At 37.0% G+C, this 21,027-nt stretch overlaps 1 protein-coding gene across 1 annotated transcript in view; it reads left to right on the forward strand.

Annotated features, from left to right (window-relative positions):
• The window catches only part of HOOK3 (hook microtubule tethering protein 3), a 91,428-nt gene that overhangs the window by 35,506 nt on the left and 34,895 nt on the right, over positions 1 to 21,027 (forward strand). The window contains exons 9-11 of the mRNA XM_081085023.1: positions 556 to 719; positions 12,908 to 13,048; positions 14,604 to 14,805. Of these exons, the coding sequence (XP_080941149.1) occupies positions 556 to 719; positions 12,908 to 13,048; positions 14,604 to 14,805 (507 nt within the window). The remainder of the gene's footprint in view (positions 1 to 555; positions 720 to 12,907; positions 13,049 to 14,603; positions 14,806 to 21,027) is intronic.

Consider the following 21,027-nt stretch of genomic DNA (forward strand, 5'->3'; position numbering starts at 1 on the left):
ATTTTTATATGTCTTTGCATGGACATGTGGTTCTGTTTTCAAGTAAATACTTAGGGGTAGAACGGCTGGGTCATGTGGTAGTTGCATGTTTAATTTTTTAGGAAAATGAAAACTGTTTTATATGCTCACCAGAAGTGTATGAGGCTTCCATTTGTGCGCTCTGGTACAGCCAGTTTTTTAATTTTAGCCATTGTAGTCAAAGTGTATTGGTGTAACATTGTGGTTTTAATTTTCATTTCCTAATGACTAATCATAAATATCTTTTTGTGTGCTTAATTGCCCTCTATATATCTTTGCTTAACTGTCTTTTCAGATATAAAATAATGAATTCTTGCTTACTCTTAATATATTACTCTACTTGTGCAATATTCGAAAAATAATGTTGAATGGTTTAAGTGGAGGTTGATTGTACTTTTTATTTATTTTATGTATTTTATTATTTTTTATTGTACTTTTTTTAAAAAAGGCTTTAACTTATCATGGTAATTCACAGGTGATTATGGCAATGCCGGTGTCATTGGAAGAAATAACTGCTGTCTTCCTTTATTCTAACAGGTTGCAGCATTGCAAGAGGAGAAAAGCAGCCTGTTGGCAGAGAATCAGGTATTAATGGAAAGACTTAATCAATCTGACTCTATAGAAGATCCTAACAGTCCAGCAGGAAGAAGGCATCTGCAGCTCCAAACTCAATTAGAACAGCTCCAAGAAGAAACATTCAGGTAAAAGACCACTCACTAAAGTCTGACTTTTAAAAATTTGGTAACTATCTCTTAAAGTTAAGAATATAGTATTAGGACTTCTGGGTAGCTGCAGACCAAGGACGCTGTGTAATAAACAACTTTCCAAAAATCTTCCCACATAACCTGAAATAGCTTTACATCAAGGGAACGATTCTACCAAAGCTACACTTCAGTATTACTTGAAGACAGAATGCCCCAGCTGAAATATAACTATGAGTGAAACAAAGAAAACAAACACCAGCCCCATCCCACACACCTGTCCTACCCCCATTCTGCCAGGCAAGAAAGGCAAACTGAGGCAAGTAAAGGCAGACTGCGGAAGAAATTGGAGGAAGACAGAAGAACTCTAGTGAAGGGGCCTATGGGTGAGTTGGAATAATCACTAAAAAGATTGAATTCACTCAAAATCTGAAATCATTTTTAAAACAAAAATGGAGATTAGACCACAAACTGCAGGGAACAAATTTCAAAGTAAGTGCATCTTCTGTTGATAGAGAAGTAGATTTTTAGAGAGAGAGGAAGGGAGAGAAAGAAACATTGATGTGAGAGCGGAATATCAATTTGCTGCCTCCTGCACACCCCCCATCAGGGATTGAGCCTGCAACCCTGGCATGTGCCCAGACCAGGAATTGAACCAGCAACCTTTTGGTGCACTGGACAGTGCTCAACAAACTGAGCCACACTGGCCAGGGCAGTGCATCCCCTTAATGGGCCTGATGCCATAAAAAGATACTGGAACTGAATTTAAAGAGATTGGTACCCTTTTGAGTACTCAGTTTAAAGAGACACGATACAAATGCCAAGTACATGATTTCTAGAGACAGATTTACTTAAAGAACAAACTGATTTAAAGGGACAGTCTTCTAAACACACCTGGGAAAGAAAAAGATCGAAAGGAATAAGGAAGGGACCGATAGCACTTGGATAGTGAAAGAGAAAAGAAGAAAAGGAAAAACTTGGCGTCCTGCAACACAGAACAGAACCACAAAATTGAAGAGCTTAGCAGTATGATAAAAATATTATAATTTATTATAAATATGTTATGACCTGTTTCTTACCTAGAGGTAGATTTCCAGTGTTAAAATAGTAAGAGACATTAAATATCAATTATATTTTTACTTTATCAACTAACTTAGTATGACAGCCTATTCTTTATTATTCCTCAATAAAATGTTTCTGGATTTTTATTTTCTTTTTGCCTTAGCAGGAAAAAATTAAAACCTTTAGTCAGAAACTGTAGAAACAATCCATCCCCTGTGGTTTACATCAGCAGTTCAGTGTGGTCTGAGGACCCTGCAGGCTCACTGAGACCCTCTCAGAGTCTGAGAGCGCTCTCTTTCCCAGCTACACCTCTGGGGAAAGCTGCATTTCCTCCATATGCTTCAGCCTGAAAACCGAAACAACAGATGAATGCAGAAACAGCTATGACAACCCAGCTCTTTCATTAAACTGGACTATTTCAGTCACTGAAGTGTAAAACACTGCCACTTTTACCGCTGAACTATCTTGTCTGTAGTAACATAATGGGTTTATTATATATCGATAGATAAAACCTATGTAAACAAAAGTTCTTTAGAATCTCAGTAATTTTAATTCTATGAAGGGATTCTGAGACCAAAAACTTTGAGAATCCTTCATTTGCATCTTGACTTTCTAAGAATTGGTGGACAGTAAAATCTAAATATGATTTTTACCTTTTTGTTTCTAAGTTGTGGCTAGTTTTTTAAAATTATAGTTGATATACAATATTATATTAGTTTCAGGTGTACAACATAGCGATTCAACATTTATATCCCTTACAAAGTGATCATCACAGTAAGTCTAGTAACCCATGTGTTACTGTACATAGTAATTATAATATTACTGACTATTCCCTATACTGTACCTTATATCCCTATGCCTTATTTTATAACTGGAAATTGGTAATCCTCTTCACCTTTTCAGTCCATTCCCCTACCTCACTGTTTCATTAGTTTGTTTTCTTTATGAGTTTGTTTCTATGTTGTTCTGTTCCTTTGTTTGCTTCTTTTTAAAAATTTCATAAATAGGTGAAATCAAATAGTCTTGCCTTCTCTCTCCAGCGTAATTCACTTAACATAATACTCTAGGTCCATTTATGTCCCAAATGGCAAGATTTCATTCCCTTTTATGGCTAAGTACTATTCCGTTGTATATGTATACACCACATCTTCTTTATCTATTCATCTTTCCCTACTTGGTTGTTGTAAACAATGGTGCAGCGAACATAGGAGTGCATATATCATTTCAAATTATTGTTTTTGTTTTCTTTGGATAAATACCTAGGAGTGGAATTGCTGAGTAATATGGTAATTCTCTTTTTAATTTTTTGAGGAACCTCCACACTTCTTCATAGTGGCTTCACTAGTTTACAATCCCATCAGCAGTGCATGAGGATTCCTTTTTCTCCACACTTGTTCTTTGTTTTTGGTATTTTTTTTTGGACACTAGCCATTCTGACAATGTGAGGTGATATCTCATTGTGGTTTTGATTTGCATTTCCCTGATAATTAGTGATGTTGAGCATATTTTCATGTATCTATTGGCCATCTGTATATCTTTAGAGAAGTGTCTATTCAGGTTCTCTGCCCATCTTTTAATTGGATTGTTTTTTTTGTTTGGTTTTTATGTTGGTTTAAAATGATTTATTTGTATATTTTGGTTATTAACCCCTTACCAACTATACTAGGTGTACCAGTTAATAATGGCAGATTTTGTAACCAAAGAGAACACGATAATTTCAAGAGAAACATCAAAAGTGCTTTATTCAAAGTAATGTCTATCGCTAGCTACACATTTCCCCCATCTTTAGGTAATTTGTGGATACTGTCCCAATACAACTTTTCTTGTTTTGAGGCAAACGATTCAGAGACCCAATTGTCCACTTCTTCGTACGTTGTGAAGTGCTGCTCAGAAAGTGCGTGTGTCATCGATTGGAACAAGTGGTAATCTGAAGGAGCAAGGTCTGGTGAATACAGCGGGTGGGTTAATACTTCCCAGGCAAGATCTCTTAACGTGTCTTTAACTGGTTTTGAAGTGTGTGATGGTGCGTTATCATGAAGGGAAAATTACTTTGCCATGTCTTCTGGCCCATTCTGGTCATTTCACGATCAAAGCGTGGTTCAAATTGATTATTTGTTGTAGGTAGCAATTAGTATTAATGGTTTCACCTGGTTTTAGAAGCTCATAATACACCACACCTTCCTGATCCCACTAAATCAGTGGTTCTCAACCTTGGCTGCACATTAGAATCACCTGGGAATCTTTTTAAAATCCTGATTTCTGAGCATCATCCTCCGGAAATTCTGTTTCTTTGTTACTAATGTTGTGGCCCCACCCCATAACAAAGAAACAGAATTTTCGGAGGATGAGGCCCAGAAATCAGGGTTTTAAAAAGATTCCCAGGTGATTCTAATGTGCAGCCAAGGTTGAGAACCACTGCACTAAATGCAGAGCATTGTCCTCTTTCCGAAGCGATTTGGCCTTGCAGTGGATGTTGATGGTTGACCTGGATCAACCCTTGATTTTGTGCATTTGGGATTCTCAAAATAAATCCACTTTTCATCGCCAGTCACAATTCGATGCAAAAAAAGACTTTCTTTCATGCCGTTGAAGCAACATTTTACTGATGACTTTTCCATTTTCCATTTGTCTTTCGTTCAGTTGATGTGGCACCCATTTTCCTTCCTTTAAAATCTTCCCATTGCTTGTAAATGATCAGAAATTGTTTGCTGAGCAACGTTTAATCTTTCTGCAAGTTGTTTTTGAGTTTGACACGCATCTTCATCCAATAATGCTTATAATTGTTGGTCTTCAAACTTTTTTGGTTGACCTGGATGTTCTTTGTCTTTCACATTGAAATCAGCACTTTTTAAGCGTTTAAACCAACGTTCACAAGTATCTTGAGATGGAGCATGTTCACCATAAGCTTCCCGAAGTATACGGTAACTTTTTCTTCAAAATAAAGTAATGAATTAAAACTTCCTGCAAATGCTCTTTTTTTTGGCATGAAATTCAACATTTTTAAGCGTAAAAATGTCTATGATGTTAACACCTTCAGCAAATTTGACATACAAAGTTTTGGAAGCTTGCTGTCAATACAATGAAATAGCATACATAACAAATTGCATATATATCAACATATGTGTAACTCCATCTATTGAAAAAAATACGCATTATTCACTGGTGCACCTAGTATAATGTACAAATACCTTCTTCCATTCACTAGATTACCTTTTCATCTGTGGATAGTTTCCTTCACTGTGTAAAAACTTTTTAGTTTACCTAGTCTCATTTGTTTATTTTTGCTTTTTGTTACCTAGGCCAAGGAAACATATCCAAAAAATACTGCTAAGACCAATGTCGAAGAGTTTGCTGCATGTTTTCTTCTAGGAGTTTTATCGTTTTAGGTCTTCCAGTTAAATCTTTCATCCATTTTTAGATTTTTTTTTATATAGTGTGAGAAAGTGGTCTAGTTTCATTTTTTGCCTGTATCTGTTTTCCCAACAAAATTTATTAAAGAGAATGTCTTCTCCCCATTGTGTATCCTTGCCTTCTTTGTCATAGATTAATTGACCATATAAGCATGGATTTATTTCTGGATTTTCTGTTCTGTTCCGTTGATTAATGTGACTGTTTTTTGTGCAATTACCATACTGCTACTATAACTTTGGTTACTATAACTTTGTAGGATAGTTTGAAATCAGGGAGTGTGGTACCTGCAATTTTTTTCTCTCTCAACATTTCTTTGACTATTCAGAGTCTTTTGTGGTTCCATATAAATTTTAGGGTTGTTTGTTTCAGTTCTGAGAAAAATGACATTGGTATTTTTCTAGGGATTGCATTGAATCTGTAGATTGCTCTGGGTAGTATGGACATTTTCACAGTAATAATTCTTCTGATCCATGAGCACTGTTTATCCTTCCATTTATTTGTGTCTTTAATTTCTTTCATCAGTTTTCATCTTGTAGTTTTCACAGTACAGGTTTTTTACAACCTTGGTTAAATTTATTCCTAGGTATTTTTTGATGCAATTGTAAATGGGATTGTTTCATTTTGTTTTGTTTTCTCTTCCAGATAGTTTGTTATTGGTGCATAGAAATGCAACAGATTTCAGAATATTAACTTTGTATCTTGTAACTTTACTGAATTCATTTATTAGTTCTAATAGTTTTTTGGTTAGGGTTTTCTATATTTAGTATGTCATCTGCAGATGGTGCCAATTTTACTTCTTTCTTTCCAATTTGTTTATTTATTTATTTAGTTAGTTAGTTAGTTTTTTTGTTTGTTTGCTTGCTGTGTCTAGGACTCTAATACTCCATTAAATAAGAGTGGTGAGAGTGGGCATCTTTGTCTTGTTCCTGGTCTTAGAGAAGAAGCTTTTTGTTTTTTGTTGTTGAGTATGACATTAGCTGTGGGTTTGTCATATATGACCTTTATTATGTTGAGGTATGTTCTTTTTCTACCCTCTTTATTGAGTTTTTATTATAATTGGATGTTGAATTTCATCAAATGCTTTTCCTGCATCTATCGATCATATGATTTTTACTCCTTCATTGTGTTTATGTGGTATATCACCTGAGTTGGTTTGTGGTTATTGAACCATACTTGCACCCCTGCAATAAATCCCACTTGGTCATCCTATATGATCTTTTTTATGTATTGCTGAATTCGTTTTGCTAATATTTTTCTTGCAGATTTTTGCATTTGTATTCTTCAGGGATATTGGCCTGTAGAGTGTGTGTGTGTGTGTGTGTGTGTGTGTGTGTGTGTGTGTGTGATTTGAGTGTCAATGTAGTGATAGCCCTGTAGAATGAGTTAAGGAGCTTTCCCTCTTTTTCAATCAATTTTTTGAAATAGTTAAGAAGGATAAGTATTGATTCTTCTTTGAATGCTTGGTGAATTCACCTGTGAGGTTGTCTGACCCTGGTCTTCTGTTTGTTGGGAGTTTTTGGATTACTGATTTAATTTCATTTCTAGTATAATTGCTCTGTTTGGGTTTTCTGTTTCTGATTTAGTATTAGAAGATTATATGCATCTAGAAATTTATCCATTTCTTCTATGTTGTCAAATTCGTTTGTTATATAATTGTTCATAGTATCCTCTTATAAATCTTTGTATTCCTGTGGTATTGTTTGTCACTTCTCTTTCATTTATATGATTTTATTTATTTGGATCCTCTCTTTCCTGATAAGGCTGGTTAAAGGTTTATCAATTTTGTTTATCTTTTCAAAGAACCAACTCTTAGTTTCATTGATCTTTTATATAGTTTAAGTCTTTTTTATATGTTTCTGCTCTGTTCTTTATTATTTCTTTCCTTCTACTCACTTTGGACTGTTTTTTTTTCTAGTTCTTTTAAGTGTAAGGTTAGATTGTTTATTTGACATTTTTCTTGTTTTTTGAGGTAGGCCATCCCTTCACTTGCCTGTGTCATTATGAATTTTTCTCTTAGAAATGCTTTTGCTGTGTGGCCCAAAGATTTTGGATTGTTGTGTTTCCATTTTCATTTTTCTCAAGATATTTTTTTTTCTCCTTGATTTTGTTCATTAACCCATTGAATGTTTAGTGGCATATTGTTTAGCCTCCACGTGATTTTGTAATTGATTTCTGGTTTCATATCATTGTAATCAAAAAAGATGCTTGTTAAATTTGCTGAGACTAGTTTTGTGGCCTAATATGTGGTCTATCTTGGAAAATGGTCCATGTGCACCCAGAAAAAAAAATGTGTTTTGCTGTTTATTAAGTCTTTCTGGTTCAAAGTTTCATTTAAGGCCACTGTTTCCTTGTTGATTTTCTATCTGGCTGACCTACCCACTGATGTGAGATGTTAAAGTCCGCTATTATGACTTGTAGTACTACCAATTTCTCCCTTTATGTCCATTAATACAGTAGGTCCTCAGGTTACATCAGAGATCTGTTCCTATGGCGTGATGTAACAAGATTTTCGCCGTTAAGTCGGAACCCACCTACATAAGCACATACATCACTCACATGGAGCACATACACAGCAATAATGAAGTGAAACAGTAAAAAAATCTGAAAGAATGATAACAATTCCTGACCTTTACTTGTGGTAAATAAATAATAAAAAACATAAAGCACATATGTGCGTACGTCGAAATGACGGAAACATTTTTAAAATAAATAAATGGGAGATGGTGACGTAACCACAAAATGACGTAAGTCGAGTCCTACGTAACCTGAGGACTGCCTGTAATTGCTTTATATATTTAGACACTCCTACATTGGTTGCATTGGTGTTTAGAAGTTATAGCCTCTTGTTGGATTGGTCCCTTTATTATTATGCAATGCCTTTTGTCTGTTGTTACAGTCTTTGTTTTAAAGTCTACTTTGATATAAGTATTGCTCTGCCAGCTTTCTTTTTGTTTCCATTTACATGGAATATCTTTTCCATCCCTTCACTTGCAGTCTGTGTCTTTCAGTCTTAAGTGAGTCTCTTATTGGCAGAATATCCACAGGTCTTGTTTTTGTTTTGGTTTTTTCTCTTTAGCCACTCTGTCTTTTGATTGAAGCATTTAGTACATTTACATTTAAAGTAACTATGAATGTTTAAACTTATTGTCATTTTAGTAATTATTTTCTGATTTCTTTGTAGTTGTCTGTTCCTTTCTTCTTCTCCTCCTCTCTTCTTGTACACTGATGACTTTCTTTAGTGATTTATTTGGGTTTCTTTCTCTTCTTTTTTTTTTTTTTTTTTGTGTGTGTGTATGTATCTATTATAGGGTTTTGGTTTGTGGTTACCCTAAGATTTATATACATATATAAGTTATGTTTATGGTAGTCTATTTTAAGTTGATGCTTGCTTAGGTTTGAACACATTTCAAAAGCATTACATTTTTTACTCACCCCCCACAATTATGTTTCATTTTGTTTTTGTTAATCCTCACTCCAGGATATTTTTCCCTTTGATTTTGTGGGGAGAGTGGAAAAGAAGGAGAGAGGGAGGGAGAGAGAGAAACAGTGATGTGAGACAGCGATTGGTTGCCTCCCGCATGCACCCCAACAGGGGCTGGGGATCAAACCCACAACCCAGGTACATGCCCTTGACCAGGAATCAAAACCGCAACCCTTTAGTGCGTGGGCTGGCACTCTAAACAGTGAACTTCACCAGCCAGGGCCCCACATTTATGTTTTGACATAATATTTTTCATCTTGTACATGTGTGAATTTCTTAGTTTATTATTGTATTTACACATGCTCTTACTACTGGTGTCTTTTAACCTTTTTACTAGCTTGATAATTGGTTGATTTACTATATTTACTAAATGTTTGCTTTTGTTAGTAAAATTTTTGTTTTCCTATGTTTTCTTATTTTTAGTTCTGGCCTTTTCCTATTAAAGTTCCTTTAACATTTCTTTCAGTGCTGGTCTAGTGGTGATGAACTCCTTTTGCTTTTGCTTATCTGGGAAACTCTTTAATCTCTTCAATTCTGAATGATAACTTTGCTGGGTGTATTCTTGCCTATAGGTTTTTTCTCTTCTGTCACATTGAATACATCGTGCCATTCCTTTCTGCCCTGCAAAGCTTCTGTTAAAAAAGTCAGCTCATAGTCTCTTGGGGAATCTCTTGTATATAACTAGCTTCTTCTCTCCCGCTGCTTTTAAGTTTCTCTTTATCTTGAACTTTCGGCATTTTTATTATGATGTGTCTAGGTATGGGCTTCTGTGGGTTCATCTTGTTTCGGCCTCTCTGTGCTCCCTGGACTTGGATGTCTGTTTACTTAACCAGGTTGGTGACGTTTTCAGACATTATGTCTTCAAATAGGTTTTTTTGTCCCTATCTTTCTCTTCTCCTTCTGAGAACCTGTGATTTGGATGTTGGTATACTTGATGTTGTCCCTTAACTTACCTTCTTTTCTTTTTTCTTTTTTGCTGTTCTAATTGGGTGATTTTCATGGCCTTGTCTTTCATCTCCCTGACTTGTTCTTCTACATCAGCTAATCAGATGTTAATTCCTTATAATGTATTTTTTATTGCAGTTTTTGTATTGTGTTCTGATCTTTTTATATTTCCTATCTTTTTGTTGAAGTTCTCACTGAGCTTGTCTATTCTTCTCCCAAGTTCATTGACACCCTTATAACTAGTGTTTTGAACTCTTTATCTTATTGGTTGCTTGTCTCCAGTTCATTTAGTTCTTTTTCTGGGGTTTTATCCTGTTCTTTCATTTGGAACATATTTTTGTGTCTCCTTATTCTGGCTGTCTATCTGTGTGTGTTTTTGTGGATTAGGCAAAATAGCAACCCCTCCTGGTATTGATGCAGTGGCCTTGAATAGGAGCTTCCTTTTTGTAAACTCTGTATGCTGGGTGCCTTTGGTAAGCCAGCTGGAGCTAGAGCGGGCTGCTGAGCATTACCATGGCTGCTGTAGTTGCTAGCAGTGGCTGGAGCTGGAGCCAGCTAAGATTGAAGTCATGGGTAGTCCTGGGGTAAAGCTGCACTGGGGCCACCTTATCCAGGCTGAGTGGAGCTACAGTTGTGCAGGCATCAGCCACAGGAAGTTCTGGGGGCAAGCCACACTGGGGCTTCCTTGGCCGGCCAGTTGGAGCTGTAGTTGGAGAGGGCTCAGCCAAGGGGAACCCCAGGGGCAAGCCAAGGAGCTGGTGTGGGCCCAGGGCCTGGTGCACACTCGGACAGCCTTGGCAAACTGGCTAGAGTACTGGACTGTGCTCCCACCGTGAGATTAAAGTGAAAGGAGAGCACAACAGTGGTCCTTGTATTTCCAACAGTGGAAGAGAGTTTCCACAGCTTCCCTCCCGTTGGCTAATGCCCTAGGGTTGTTAAATCCATTTTCTTCTGTTATATTCTAGGTGCCCTTTAAACCACTCTCTTTTTTGCTATGCCCCAGGGTAGGAGAATCGATGATCCCTCCCTCCTGCAAGTGGTGTGTTGGGAGTGGGGTTCCTATCATACCATGTCTGAGTTTCTCCTACCCATTTCTGTGTTTCTCTCTCTCTCTCTCTCTCTCTCTCTCAGTGTCAGCCTGCAGACTGAAGGGTCCCGGATTTGATTCCGGTCAGGGGCACATGCCCGGGCTGTGGGCTCAATCCTATTAGGAAGTGTGCAGGAGGCAGCCAATCAATGATTCTCTCTCATCATTGATGGGTTTTTTTCTCTCTCTCTCCCTCTACCTTCTTCTCTGAAATCAATAAAAAAATTTTTTTTAAATAATAATAATAATAAAAAAGAGAAAGAAGTGAGATGAAAATATTGGAAAGCCAAACCGTTTGTAGGTTTTATGTTTGTCTACCTAGAACAGATAAGAGTATCAACTGAAAAGTTCTTAGAAGCAATAGATATTTAATGGGGAGAAGTAACTGTAAGAAGTTTGCATTGATCATAAGCTTTTCTAGCAATAACTAGTTGATATCATCAGGAAAAACTTCTATATAGTAAGTACTTAAAAATTTTTTTAAAGTACAATACAATAGTCCCATCTTATCCACAGTTTCACTTTCTGCAGTTTCAGTTACCCACGGTCAGCAGCAGTCCAAAAATGTTAAAGGAAAATTCCAGAAATAAGTAATTAATCACTTTTAAATTGCAAACTATTCTGAGTAGTAGGATGCTACCTGAGACATGAATCATCCCTTTGTTCAGTGTATCCACCCTGTGTACACTACCCACCCATTACTCACTTAGTAGGCATCTCAGTTATCAGATCAGCTGTCGCAGTATTGCAGTGCTTGTGTTCAGGTAACCCTTATTTTACTTAATAATGGCCCCGAAATGCAACAGTAGTGATGCTGGCAATTGGGATATGCCAAAGAAAAGCTGAAAGTGTTTCCTTTAAGTGAAAAGGTAAGTATGCATAGGAAATAACATGGTATGTACTAGTTTAGATTTTGGTACTACTCACAGTTTCAGGGTCTTGGAATGTATCCACCATGGATAAGTGGGGACGACTGTAATATTAGGGACTCATAAGACAAAAACTTGTAAATTATACATTAATAATATTTTAATATATGGAGAGAGATAACATGTTTTTCATGGAGTTTTGTAAGAATGTCTTTTTCTGTTAAATTGTTACGTAATTTGAACTTGATTCCAATTTGAACTTATGTAGAAGTGTTAATGTCAAGAGATTCCCAGAACATTGTGAGAACAAAGTTTAATGAGGGAGTACTTCCCATATTCAATGTTGAAATATGTTATAAACCTATACTAAGTAAAATAGCTTGGTACTGCTACAGCAAGTTACAAAAAAACCAATAACACAAATGAAGATCCAGAAACCCAAGTGTATGTAAAGAGTGTATAACATGATAAAAGTGGATTTTTTTCTAATCAATAGAGAAAGGTTAAATTATTTATTAAATGGTTTGGGGACAGTTGGTAAATATTTGGAAGGAAAAGTTAGATTCTTACATTACATCATATACCAAAATGAATTCCAGGGAAATTGAGAATTTTAATGTTAAAAATGAAACCATATAAATACTAACAGACCATATAGGATTAAAATGACAAAAACCTTTCTAATCATATACTAAAAGTGGAAACTATATAGTATAAGATTTATCAATTGAATTACATAAAAACCAACTAAGAATTTCAGTACATTAAATACATAAAGATTATTAAAAGTAAATAATGATAAATATTTGTGACATTAGAGACAAAGAATCTTATAAATCTAAATGAGGGATTTATATTAAGTAAAACAAATTAAGTAAAAACAGTGTTATCCACATTTGGGGAGATAAAAAGACCTGAACAGAAATAAGACTGGAGGGTGTACTATAAAATTGTTAATAGTGGCTGTCTATTTAGGTTAACACATGATTTTTCTATTTTTTGCTTTTCTGTATTATGTAAATTTTCAACAAAGAATATAAATTTTATAATTAAAAATTTAAATAAATTACATCTGTATTTTGACAAGTATTACTTGATGTCTAAATTTCTAAATAAAAGAATGGTAATTAGTTTTTATCTTTTCACTAGCCTCAGAACATTGGAATCCATTTTTTAGGATAATGAAAACTTAGAATTATAGTTCATCGTCACAAAAGTAGGAGACAAATTCAGGAAGAGTTTATCCTCATGCTTTTTATTTCTGTTTACTGTACTAAGGAGAATTATTAGACAGTAAATAGTACTCTCTTGGTTTATTTTGTTTTGGTTACAGACTAGAAGCAGCCAAAGATGATTATCGAATACGCTGTGAAGAGTTAGAAAAGGAAATCTCTGAACTTCGGCAACAGAATGATGAACTAACCACTTTGGCAGATGATGCTCAGTCTCTAAAAGATGAAATAGATGTTCTTAGGTAAACAATCTTCCCATCTTTGTACAGTGCCAGACCTCTCATCACCCAGAACAGTTCTTCCAGCAATGTCACAAGCTCTAGGATCTCTGGGCATAGTAGGATGTTCAAGAGGTGGGCCACCTGGATTTAGATCTCAGTGCCATCATTTATTTAACTTCCGTGTAACCATTTTCTCATCTGTAACATGAAAATAATACACACATACCTCAGATTTATATATGGAGTTAGGTGAGTTTATATTTGTAAACACTTGGAACAGTCTGGCAAATAAGTGCTATATGAATGTTTCTCAATAGAAATTAATCTCTGACCATTACTTTATACTTGTGTATCTCTGGAGCTTTTCTTATTACTACTCCTTTTCTTTAAATTTGAGTCCTGCAGTCACTTGGTCTTCCTTTTTCTCAAATACTGTCATATCTCACAAGGCTTCATCTCCTTGATGGACCTTTTTATCTTCACTTCAACTATTTGCTCACTAGGCACCTCACTCCCTATCACTTCATTTTTCCACCTTTGCCATTCTTGTATAATCTATCCTCTGTTGGATCATTCTAACCGCTTATATTTTACACTTTTGCTCTGAATACTGAGAACAAATAGAGAAATTCACATAGTGATACAGTTTTGTTCTACTACAAATTAATAAGCTTACTCTTCACTGGGTTCTTACCACTGGTCCACCATTCTGCTGCTCATCAGTAGATGGCTGTCTCCCATTTCTCTTCTAGGTATGACATATTTTCATAACTCTTCTCACCTGCATGCCTATCGCACCCCACCTCACCCATCCTTACGTTCAATGGATGACATTGTCTCCTGCTGCATAGAGGAAAGAGGCCATGAACTGTGGAACTCTCCATGTCCTATATCTCCTGCACCTCCTGAATTCCCTGCATTCCCACTAATCTTTTCTTTTCTGCTTCTAGAAGATAGACTTGTTATTCTTCCTCCTGTCCAGTGCTAATTTCTTCTTCAATGTTCTGGGTCTCAATGCTTCTTGCTTACACAGGGACTGTGTTACATGAATTATCATTTCTCTTCACATTTGAATCTTCCTCCTTAGCATATATATACATTTAGGTCTCTCTCATCTTAGAAAAAGGGAGAGACTGATTACTCTCTCCTTCCCTCCAGAACAAATTTAGATTATACAGGGTAAAATTTATGTTCTCTCCTTAATCCCCTAAAATGTGTCCCCATCTGCCCCAACTACTACACTGAAACAGCTATTGTAATTGCCAAATTATTTGGACACTGCAGTTTTTTTTGCTTTTTCTACCACTGCATGTGTGTCTGCTGGCTACACCCCCAACCCTTCTACCCCCTGCTACACACAGATTTGCTTTCCTTAAATTATATAACCTTTGTCATTACAATTTTTGCTGTAATTTGGTTATATTTTTTAACCTGAGCAGAAAAATTAACCTGGAATTATCTTTGATCTTATAATTTGATTAGAATGTGTTATTATCTCACAATCCCTCTTGTTTTAGCACTATCTAAAATAGCTATATAACTGTGAATGTGTTTCTGATTTCCCATCTTATTCTAGACATTCTTCTGATAAAGTGTCTAAACTAGAGGGCCAAGTGGAATCATATAAAAAGAAGCTAGAAGACCTTGGTGATTTGAGACGGCAGGTTAAACTCTTAGAAGAGAAGAATACAATGTATATGCAGAACACTGTCAGTCTAGAGGAAGAGTTAAGAAAAGCCAATGCGGCTCGAAGTCAACTTGAGACATATAAGAGACAGGTAAAGAATTGTAACAGTGTCCTGATGACATTTTCAAGCAGGTTCTCCCCTGGCTTATCAAAAATATACTGACTCGCTTTTATGGTGTTCTGATTTTTATCTTTGAAACTTAGTTCTTCTCCAGGGCTTACTGACTGGTCTCTATAGCAGATCCTTTTATTGCTTTTTATTTTTAAATTTATTATATAATACTTAAATATGCAACAGTAAAAAAATAATACATGCTTAAAAAATAAAACATACTCTTCCCCTCATTATAGTAACCACTATGCTGTTTGTGGTTTCCTTTCTATGCATCTCTCTATTCCAGCGATTTTTCAACCTTTTGCCTCTCATGGCACATGTAAAGTAATTATTAAAATTCTGCGGCACGCCAAAAAATATATTTTTTGCTGATCTGACCGAAAAAAAGGTATAATTTTGATTCATTCACACCAGACGGTTATTGTTGTGTTGGCTGTTGTCAGTTTTTTGTTTGACAATCTAAGGGGGAAAAAGTCAGTGACCCTTACTAAATAGTCAGGTATTGCATATTTTAAAAGTTCTTGGGGTACACCAGTGTGCTGTGGCACACCGGTTGAAAATCACTGCTCTATTCTTTGTTTTGGTTAATCCTCACTTGAGGATATTTTTTCCATTGATTTTTAAGAGAGGGAGGGATGGGGTGAGAGATAGAGAGAAATATCACATATCGATTAGTTGCCTCTAGCATTTGCCCCAATCGGGGCTGGGGATCAAACCTGCAACCCATATGTGCCCTTGATGGGGGATTGAACTCCAGACCCTTCAGTGCTCAGGGGATATGTTAGCGATTGAGCAACACTGGCCAGGGCACTACTGCTCTATTCTTTTGCTGCATATGTATATTTATTCACTAGAGGCCCGGTGCACAAAAATTTGTGCACTCAGGGGGGTCCCTCAGCCCAGCCTGTGCCCTCTCGCAGTCTGTGACCCCTCGGGGATGACCACCTGCTCCCCAGGGGGGAGATTGGGCCTAAGCTGGCAGTCAGACATCCCTCTGGCAGCCCAGGAGCCCTCTGGGGATGTCCACTTGCCAGCAGGGAGCAGGCCTAAGCTGCAGTCTGACATCCTTAGTGCTGCTGAGGAGGCAGGAGAGGCTACCACCATCACCGCTGTACTGGCAGCAATCAGCCTGGCTTGTGGCTGAGCAGAGCTCCCCCTGTGGTAGCGCACTGACCACCAGGGGGCAGCTCCTGCATTGAGCGTCTGCCCCCTGGTGGTCAGTGTGTGTCATAGTGACCAGTCATTCTCAGTCATTCTGCTGTTAGGGTCAATTTGCATATTACCCTTTTATTATATAGGATATGTATGTAGATTAAATTTATAGCATTTTGACGCGTTTTAAGGCTATCCAGGGCAAAAGTAGGTTTACAGTTGTTGAGTACTTGAGATAGTTTATTCTTGTATTATTCATTAACTGGAGGCCCGATGCACGAAATTCGTGCAAGAATAGGCCATCTTTCTCCTGGCTGCCAGCACTGGCTTCCCTCCAGCTGCCTGGACCCAGGCTTCCCTCCGGCCGCCAGCAGGTACCTGGGATCCAGGCTTCCCTCACAGCTGGTCTAATTAGCATATTATGCTTTTATTATTATAGATTATTGTATTATTTTCCATACAAACAACTGTAAACCTGCTTTTGCTCCACCTTATATAAATTAAAAGTGAAAGAACTCTACTATAATTTAGTTTTGCTCAGTAGTATATTTGTGAGATTTGTTTATGTTGATAGGTATATACTAGTACAGCGGTTCTCAACCTGTGGGTCCGACCCCTTTGGCGGTCGAACAATCCTTTCACAGGGGTCGCCTAAGACCACCCTGCATATCAGATATTTTCATTACGATTCATAAGAGTAGCAAAAGTACAGTTATGAAGTAGCAACGAAAATAATTTTATGGTTGGGGTCACAATATGAGGAACTGTATTTAAAGGGCCAGAATGTTGAGAACCACTGTACTGGTAGCTTTCTCCCATTCATTCATAAGGACTATAACAGGGATGGCGAACCTATGACATGCGTGTCAGAGGTGACACGTGAACTCATTTTTTTGGTTGATTTTTCTTTGTTAAATGGCATTTAAATATATAAAATAAATATCAAAAATATAAGTCTTTGTTTTACTATCGTTGCAAATATCAAAAAATTTCTATATGTGACACGGCACCAGAGTTAAGTTAGAGTTTTTCAAACTGCTGGCACGCCAAGCTCAAAAGGTTCACCATCACTGAATTATAACATAATTTATCCATTTTCCTTTTGAAGGACAGACAGAATGTTTCAACTTTTTATTTTATATTACAAGAAATGCCACTGTGAATAAATAGTATTGAACCTTACCTGTTTTATATATATGTGAAAGTTTTACAACTGAATAGAATTTCTTCCATAGAATATGTTCATTTAACTAGATACTTCCCAATTATTCTCCAAAGTGATTGTATTATTAGCAAGAAATTTGCATGATTTTTCCCACTCCACATCATCACTAATAATAATACTTCAAACTTCAAATTTTGACAATTGGGTAGATATGAAATGGTCTCTTTATACTTACACTTTGTTTTGCATTACCCTAATTACAATTATATTTACTGATCACATTTATTTTGTGAATTGCCTATTTTTATCTTAGAATCATTCTAAAAATTGGATTATGAAAGTTCTTTATATGTTTTTGATATTAATCTTTTTATACAAGTAATATTTCCTACCAATCTGTGACCTATCCTTTTTACCTTTTTGAGATTGTTAATTTTGATATAATGAATTTTAAATATCTTTTTATGATTTATGTTTGTTATTCCTTGTTTAAAAAATCACTTCCTACAAAAGGATATAAGACTAATCTCTATTTTCTTAATAAAGATTTAAGTTTGTTTTGCACATTTATGTCTTTAAGCTACATTTTTGTGTAGGGCGAAAGGTTAGGGATACTTTGGACAAGCAGTCAACCTAGCAGCACTTACGAATAGTTTCTTCCACAGTCTACAAGTCTAACTTATCATATACCTAAATTTCCATGTAACATGTGGGTTTGTTCTGGGCACTCTCTTCTACTTTATTGGTCTATTTGTCTATTCTTACACCAGTACCTCACAGTCTTATTATTTATAGGTTTTTAGTAGCTTTGATATTTGGTATGACAGCACCTTGCTCTTTTTCAAAATTATCTATTCTTAGACCTTTTCTTTCCCTCTATACCCAAAACTTTTGGGAATTGGAATTACATTGATTCTGTTGATTAATGTAAAGGATAAATGAAATCTTTATGACAATAATATTCCTATCAGTGAATATATCTTTCCATTAAGTTTTTTTTTTAATAAATCTTTATTGTTCAGATTACTACAGTTGTTCCTCTTTTTCCCCCCCATAGCTCCCCTCCACCCGGTTCCCACCCCACCCTCTGCCCTTATCCCCCACCCCACTGTCCTTATCCATAGGTGTATGATTTTTGTCCAGTTTCTTTCCGCACCCCCCACACTCCTTTTCCCCCGAGAATTGTCAGTCCACTCCCTTTCTATGCTCCTGATTCTATTATATTCAGCAGTTTATTCTGTTCATCAGAGTTTTTATTCACTTGATTTTTAGATTCACTTGTTCATAGATATGTATTTGTTGTTCATAATTTGTATCTTTACCTTTTTCTTCTTCCTCTTCTTAAAGGATACCCTTCAGCATTTCATATAATACTGGTTTGGTGGTGATGAACTCCTTTAGCTTTTTCTTATCTGTGAAACTCTTTATCTGACCTTCAATTCTAAATGATAGCTTTGCTGGGTAGAGTAATCTTGGTTGTAGGTTCTTGGTATTCATCATTTTGAATATTTCTTGCCACTCCCTTCTGGCCTGCATAGTTTCTGTTGAGAAATCAGCTGACAATCATATGGGTATTCCCTTGTAGGTAACTAACTGTTTTTCTCTTGCTGCTTTTAAGATTCTCTCTTTGTCTTTTGCTCTTGGCATTTTAAATATGATGTGTCTTGGTGTGGTCCTCTTTGGATTCCTTTTGTTTGGGGTTCTCTGTGCATCCTGGACTTGTAAGTCAATTTCTTTCACCAGGTAGGGGAAGTTTTCTGTCATTATTTCTTCAAATAGGTTTTCAATATCTTGCTCTCTCTCTTCTTCTGGCACCCCTATAATTCAGATGTTGGTATGCTTGAAGTTGTTCCAGAAGCTCCTTACACTATCTTCGTATTTTTGGATTCTTTTTGCTTTTCTGGTTGGGTGTTTTTTGCTTCTTTGTATTTCAAATCGTTGACTTGATTCTTGCGATCTTCTAGTCTGCTGTTGGATCTCTGTATATTATTCTTTATTTCAGTCAGTGTATGCTTAATTTCTAGTTGGTCCTTTTTCATATCCTCAAGGGTCTCACTAAATTTTTTGGAGGTTTCTAGAGGTTTCTGAGGATGGATGCTCTGGCTATAATTGCCCTGTAAGGCAGAGCCATGTGGACATTTCCTAATTCTCACGCAAACTAAGCAACACAGAAGATAGCAAGAAAAACCTTATAACCCTGGTTTTGAACTCTATATACAGTAGTTTGCTTTCCTCCATTTCTGTCATTTGTGACCTGTTTCTTTGTTTCCACAATTTGGCTGGTTCCTTGTGTTGATAGAGTGGCTTTGTGTGCTAGGTGTCCTATAGGGCCCATTGGCTCAGCCTCCCCAATTACCTGAGGTGGACACTCTTGGTGCACCCCTTTGTGGGCTGTGTGCACAGTCTTGTAGTTAAGCCTTGATTGTAGTTGGTATCACTGGGAGGAATTGACCTCCAGGCCAATTGTTTGTGAGAATCAGCTGTGTCTATGGTGGGAGAACTTCTCTGCTGGAGACACCCTTATGGAGCAAGACTTGCTTCAGTGGGGCTTTGGTGTTCACTGAGTCTGCCCCCTGAGTGTGTCCTTATGGATCTGAGGAGTTGTAATCTGGATGGTCCCACTCTGACCACTCGGTACACTGCCTCTTGGATCTCTAAGGAGGTGCTAATTTAGCTTCTGCCTGAGGCTACCCAGCAGGAGCTACGGAGAGATCTGTGGATTCCTCTTCTTTGTTTGGGGTTTGGAGGTGCCCAGGTGAGGCCCAGCTGTGAAGCATTGCAAGCTGCTGTGGGGCCTTAGGCCTTCTTTTGGATGTTCTGGGTCTCTCTGACCCAGCTGCAGTTTGTTGGGTAATTTAAATTGCAAAGGCCCAGGCCATTCATATGCAAAAGCCTCTGCACACAGCTTGGGTGAGGTGGGGTCTCAGGGAATCAACAGGGCGGAGCAAACAGCTATGGCTGCTCCTCAGTCCTACCCTAAGAGGCCCCCAGTCTCAGTGTCCCTTGGTAATCGCTGCAAGCACCTCTGAGAGAAAGCTGCCTTCGAGTTCCACCCAATGCCAGACAGTCCAGTTTCTCCCCATATGAGTCTGGGTCCCCAGAGACTCGCCCGGAACTGGAGTTCAGAGCAGTTGGGAGCTTGTGTCTCCCTCTCGATTGAAAAAGACAACCGTGCCTTCAGTTGCCAGTCCTTGCCGCGCGCCTCTGTACCTCTGCACTTTACTTCCATACCTCCTCTGAGTCTCATTGTGCTTTTCTCTTTCCTTCTAGTTGTAGAATTTCCACTCAGCCAGCCTTCCTGTGGTTCTGGATGATGTCTGTTTTGTCTTTTAGTGGTATTTTTGAAGTGGTTGTGTGAGGCAGCAATGTCAGGTGTTTACGTATGCCGCCATCTTGGTTTCTCCCTCCATTAAGTTTTATACTTCTAAATATCATGCACCTATTTTGTTATATTTACTTTTGGTATTTTATGTACTTGGCTTTTAAGAAAGTATACCATTTTCAGCTTGGTGCTCATTTATCTGGTTGAAATTGATTTTTGTACACTGATTTTGCAACCTTACCAAATTTTCATATTACTTCTAGTATTGTCTGCTGTATCTTTTGCCAAAAGTGATGTAAAATAAAAGCAGCTTTCTTTCTTTCTACTCTATAGTCTCTTTTTCTTCTTAATCAGCATGTCTGACCTTTAATACTATTTTAAATAGAAGCAATACTGGTAGACAACCATTTTTGTTGATTTTATACAGCATGCTTTAAACATTTTACCAGTATAAGGATTGCTATAGTTTTCTGTAGCCACCTTTTACTAGGATAAAGGAATTCCACTGCATTTCTAACTTGCTCAGGGTGTCTGTCTTAAATGGATGTTGAATTTAATC

The sequence above is a fragment of the Myotis nattereri genome, assembly GCF_964212035.1.
Source record: "Myotis nattereri genome assembly, chromosome: 2".
Lineage (NCBI taxonomy): Eukaryota > Metazoa > Chordata > Mammalia > Chiroptera > Vespertilionidae > Myotis > Myotis nattereri.